We start from the raw sequence: 5720 nt of genomic DNA on the forward strand, positions 1-5720 counted from the left end.
GATGTCACACAGTTTGCACAACTGCAACCCCCTACATGGGTCCCCTTCCAAACGTGTGCGGCTTGGTGGAAACGCGGCTAGCTTAGCGTTTGCCTTGTGATGTTTAGCCAAAGTAGCGGCCTCCCTGCTTCCTACCGCCACCAAATCAGAATCCAAAAGACAATCACCTCCAACATTCCAGAGAACATTTTTGTTTTTGCTAGCCTGACACGCTGCAGTTGAGTAAGCCAAGCTGCTAGCCCTCTGCCCGCCCGCAGTAACCTCTGATTCTACAACGCAGGAACCAGAATGCAAACTTTCAGACCCCCCGGTGTGAGAACACCCCCTTGATTGGCAGGGAGTCCCCTCCACCCTCTGTAAGTGCACACTTTCTAGAACACTCCCCCCTCGCACGCACGCAGCCTTCCAATAAGCCACGCCAACAATTGGATGTTTGTCACCTGTGGTGAAAGTGTGGATATTGGAAGGGAGCCCCATACCCCCCCCCCCCCCCCCCCCCATACACCCCACCCCATGTAGACCACCGTGGTCCGGATCAGGGTCATTTTGGCAGCCTGGGGAAATGGAAATTGGTGAGTCCTCTACTTCTGATGTCTGCAGGTTGACTAGGGGGAGTCCAATTAGCCGTTTTATCGGTCGATCCCAAGCGCACCCCCCACCCCGGACCCCCGTCAGCCCAGCCCCGCCTCGACCACACCCCCTCCACCCCTCCCCCCCTTCACAGTGTTTCATTGTGTGCGTTTGCGTGGAGGTGTGTGTGTCCTTGTTGCAGAGTGCACTTGCTACATGCTAGCCAGATGTAGCAGGTGGTCGGCGGCTAACTGGTTAGCAGGCTAATGTCAGAACTAGAGCACTAACCATTTAATCAATGAGTCATTGACAATAACATCATTTCCACCTAGTTGATTGTTAATTAATCAATGTAATCAAACCCCGGCTGTCCAAATGACTGGTCCAAATATTTCTGTCACGGTCATCTACCTACCTACTAACATACTCATGTGCTCCGCCTACTTACTGACCGACTGACCTGACCGCTGACCGACCGACCACCCGCCCTACCTCCCTGCCTACCAACTTAAGCGAGTGTTAGCCATATCTACCCAATTACCGAGTGACGGACTGGCCTCCGCCCGACTTGTCTGCTACTCTGCGTGTCTACCGCCCTTTCTACAAATTTACCCATGCGTGCCATCCCTACCTACCAACTTGCCCATGTTTTCCACTCACCTACTGCCTGACCGAACAACCTACTGACTTACCAACCTAACTACCTTCCTGCCTACCATCTTACTTACATGTTTGACCCACCGACCAACTGACTGACCAATCTGCCTTCCTACCTGCCTCCCTTTCCATCAACTTACCCATGTGTTCCAGCCTACCTACCAAGCACCCAACCGACCGACCACGCCACCTACCTACCTACTTAGCAAGTTACCCAAGTCTTTCACCTACCTAGCGATCAATCAACCGATCTTCTCCCTACTTTTCCACTTACCTACCTCCCTTCCTGCCAAATGAACCATATTCCACCCACCTACCTGCCCACCAACTTATCAATGTGTTCCACGTCTCTCCCAACTGATCCAACTTATCCTTCTGTTTGACCTGGCTACCGACCGACTGACCAGCGACCTACCATCTCCCTACCTGCCCACATACCCATGTGTTCAACCTACCCTTCCACCTACCTTCCACTTCGCCTTGTACTAACTGACCCATGTCCCTACCCGCCACCCCCACCCCCCACTATTCAAACACAACTCAACTGCATTTATTCCATGTGAAAGGAGTTCTTTTAAAAAAACCTTTTTTTTTTTTTTTTTTTTGGGTCTTCTTCCTTTCGATCCTTTTGACCTCTTCCGCCCCCTCCTTCCTGGCGGTCCTCAGTACACCTCCAGTATGAGAGCCAAATACCTGGCAACCAACCGCCCTGACCAGAACCGCCGCTCCGTCCCCAACGACCAGCTGGACCCAGCCAGCCGGCCCCACGCCACCGCCCGGCCGCAGTCTTCGGTCCACTAGTGACCGATCATGATACACTTCTATACACTATACGCACACACGCACACACACTTACACACTGTACAGAAGCTGTAAATATGAATCATAACTCCATCACTGATTTAATAACTGGTGATGTGCTGTGCCGTGCGCTTATGTTGCTGTATCTTACACACATCAACACACACACACACACACACACATGTTTAGTCTAACATCAGCACCATCATCATCATCATCATCATCATCATCATCATCATAACACCCAAGACTCGTCCCTTTTTTCTGGAAGTCAAGCACTCGGGAGCGTTTGAACCGAGAGGCCGACCACGTGCCAAAATGAACGAGGGTGCCTGAGAATGATGCCGGGAAAAGGCTTGCTTTCCATGTAAATAGGAAAAAAGAGAAATGATAAGGATTAAAGCTGCAACGGGAAGAAGAAGAAGAGCAGGAAGGACTCTGGGAAAAGCAGGAAATTGTTTGCTTGGTGCTAACATGAGCCGGCGAGGGGGGGGAAAAACAAAAAAAATGTTTTTAATGCTTTTTTTTTTTTCACAAATATTTTAGCACAAGTGATACTGTGATGAACTTTTGTTTTGAGTCCTCATAAGCACAATTTTTTTCTTCGAGGCGACTTTTTGAAGGCTAAATGGGACACTGCCAATGTTGCTCCTGCTACTGTACAATATGTGAAGACTATAGTAGTGAACGTGCGTGTTGGTGCGTGCGTGCATGCGCGCATGTGACATCCCCGCGCCGCGGTTAGTGTTGCATTTTGTTCAACTTTGTTTACATTCAAGACGTATACGGCCACTGCGCTCTCACACAACTCACATACTTTAGTGTACGTTTGTTTGGGGAGTCTTAAGTCAGGAACAGTAACTGCCCCGATTTCAAATATCGAAGCTTAAGGCCGTTTTTAGCCGAATCGAACGTAAAATGCTAAACGATCGTCACACAGATGTGGAAAAAAAATGGCAGAAAATGCTGTATTATGCATGCCAGGCCAGTAGGTGGCAGTGTCATTTTGCTAGCATAAACACTTCTATAGCGCTTTTGGTTTTTAGTGTATAGTGTGGAATGGTAACTTCCACTTTTTCAAAAAGGTGTGTTTTTAAGCTGCGGTTGTATGAAGCAGTTTTCAGCCATTAACGATGCTATACATACACACACACTCTAAGTGCATGTTAAGCAATTACTTTTTTTGGGGGGGGGGCAATTCACATAAAGGTTCAACCATCCCTGTTCACACAGATGCCCCCAAAATGACCCAAACTGCTGTGATACGCATGCCAGACCAGTAGTCGGCAACGCTTATACAGTCGTTTTTGTTGTTTTGTTAATTCGGCAACAGAACCTTCTACTTTTTAAAGTTTTTTTTTTTTTGCTTTCTTTTTCTTTAGTCAACTGCCTAAAGAGAAAAAAAACAAATAGGCCATTTTTAGACATGAGTGATCACACACACATGCTAAGCATACATTTCCAGCATAGCAACCTAGCAAAAACTTGCTGTTTTATTTACGAAAGACGATGATCAACACACAGATGCACACAAACAACTGAAAATGATTTGGAATATGCATGCCAGGCCAGTCGTTGGCAATGTCGCTTTGCGTGAAGAGGGGCACATGCGTGCCACGGCTGCATCATTAGCATAAACACTACGGCGGCGCTTTGTGTTTTAGGGTTTAGTTGGGAACAGTAACGTCCACGTTTTCCGTGTATCTACATTTTACGATGTTGCTGTTTAAATGAAAAGACGCTTTTACCCATGTTTGTTCATGTGACAACAACCAAACACCTGGAATTTTTGGGGGGGGGGTGTTTTTGGAAATTTCACATCTCCCACACAAAAATGACTGAAGTTGGCAATGTCATTTTTGTGTGAAGAAAGGCTACGCACGTCGCAAACGTTGACATTGGTTGGGTTGGCATTGTTAGCAAAGATGCTACGACAGCGATTTCGTCTTTCAGAGGTTTGTTGACATTTTATTTTTTAATGTTTGCATTTTTCGACCGCTGCCATTTCAACGGAAGGTTGTTTTTAGCGATTTCTGTCCGAACGTCCTCTTACTATGCACTTGTGCATCACAAATCGTACACGTCAGAGAAGGGATGTTGGCATATACTGTACACTAGCTTTGTCTTACACTTGTACTTTTACAGGTCACATTTTTTTGTGCTTGGTCAGGAATGCGAACATGATTTTTTTTTTTTCAAAGAAATCTGCATTCTGTCATGGTGTCAACGAACAGGCCACAACCACATCGTTTTTAACCATCTAGCGTAAATTATTATTAGCATTAGAATCGTGAGTGACATAGTCAACTTGGAAGGTCGCCTAATTTGCGACCCTGTACAGGATTAGCACATTTGAATTCATGGGTTTAACCACCACTTCTCGTAGTAGCGAGACAATCTTACATTTTTAGGCTAACTATTCTACTTGGCCGCGTCGTGCTACGTTCAACGAGCATTCGACGCCTTTCATAATGTTTTTAAAATGTCTTTCCATGCTCCTGATATCACCAACATGTTCTTTTTTTAAGACTATGTCCTCGTCTTGGAACGTAATGAACGTTAAAAGATTTTAAAAAAAGAATACTAGTTAGACGTTTTTCTACAGTATGGCTGTTTTTAATTTTTTCCCCATGATTTCACTCAAAATGAAACAAAGTATTAATGATGTACATGTCCAAACTGTGGTAACAATCTAATTCAAGCTGGAAAATAAATGTTGAAAAACAAAAAAAGTGACAATAAAACAACTTTAACATGGACTTGATCTCAGGTTTGACTCTTTTTCTGTCACCATCTAGTGGCCAAGTTCAGGTTGTCACCCTAAGCAGAAGTCGATGACCGCTAGTCGATGCATTCTTGGATGGCTAATAATGGCTCAAGTTACTTTTGCCAAGAGTTTACCTGCAAGTATTTTCATGTAATATAATTGTATTACATTTATTATTTAATGTAGTATTTTAATTGTTGAACTTAAAATAAAAAACCCAGTATCTGAAGACTGTAAGGATAATGACATTTAGTGTTTGTTGTATCTTAATTGTTAAACTAGCAAAGTGACATTTTGGTAAGTATTTTGATTGTCATCTTGATCTCAGTAATGTATTTTAATTCTTGGACTTAAAATCACACACACAAAAATAACGTCTATTTAGATTTTAACGACACATTCTGATATCGCCAAAAGCAAAGTTCAAATGAGGTCAGTTGTTTTTAGTGTTTAATTTAGTTGTAACTTTAGTATTTAATGTAGCCTTTACATATTTGTATTTGCTTTAGTATTTTTGAGTATGTCTAGTAAAGTTTACTTTAATGACCATATTTGTAGTATTGTACTCCAATTGTTTCATTTAATGGCATTCACAGTCTAATTATAATTGTATCTTATTGTTTTATATATATATAAAAATTTCATTTTGAAGACATTAAATCAGTTGAATTTTTTTGAGAAAAAAATGTAATGCCATTGAAGCAATGCACTGCTAGTAAAATATTTTAAGCATGTCTCCAACTAAGAATTTGTTTAACTAAGTTTTTTAACAGTTTTATTATACATCAACAGCCAAAGTTTCATCATTGAGTCTTGACGCGATAATTTCTGCAGTAAATCAAGACGAGTGCATTTCCTTTCAGAAGGCTTAGGAGCTATTTTTGCAGTACCACATTCAGCCACCAGATGTAACCAAACACAGACA

General features: G+C 43.2%; 1 protein-coding gene across 1 annotated transcript in view; it reads left to right on the forward strand.

The window, feature by feature from the left end:
• Positions 1-4787, forward strand: part of ttyh3b (tweety family member 3b) — a 33349-nt gene extending 28562 nt beyond the window's left edge. Inside the window, exons 14-15 of the mRNA XM_086033109.1 lie at positions 281-356; positions 1894-4787. Of these exons, the coding sequence (XP_085889235.1) occupies positions 281-356; positions 1894-2028 (211 nt within the window). The 3' untranslated portion in view covers positions 2029-4787. The remainder of the gene's footprint in view (positions 1-280; positions 357-1893) is intronic.
• The last annotated feature ends 933 nt before the right edge of the window (positions 4788-5720 follow it).

This window comes from Filicampus tigris, chromosome 6 (assembly GCF_054856515.1).
Source record: "Filicampus tigris isolate MCC_2025a chromosome 6, RoL_Ftig_1.0, whole genome shotgun sequence".
Taxonomy (NCBI): Eukaryota; Metazoa; Chordata; class Actinopteri; order Syngnathiformes; family Syngnathidae; genus Filicampus; species Filicampus tigris.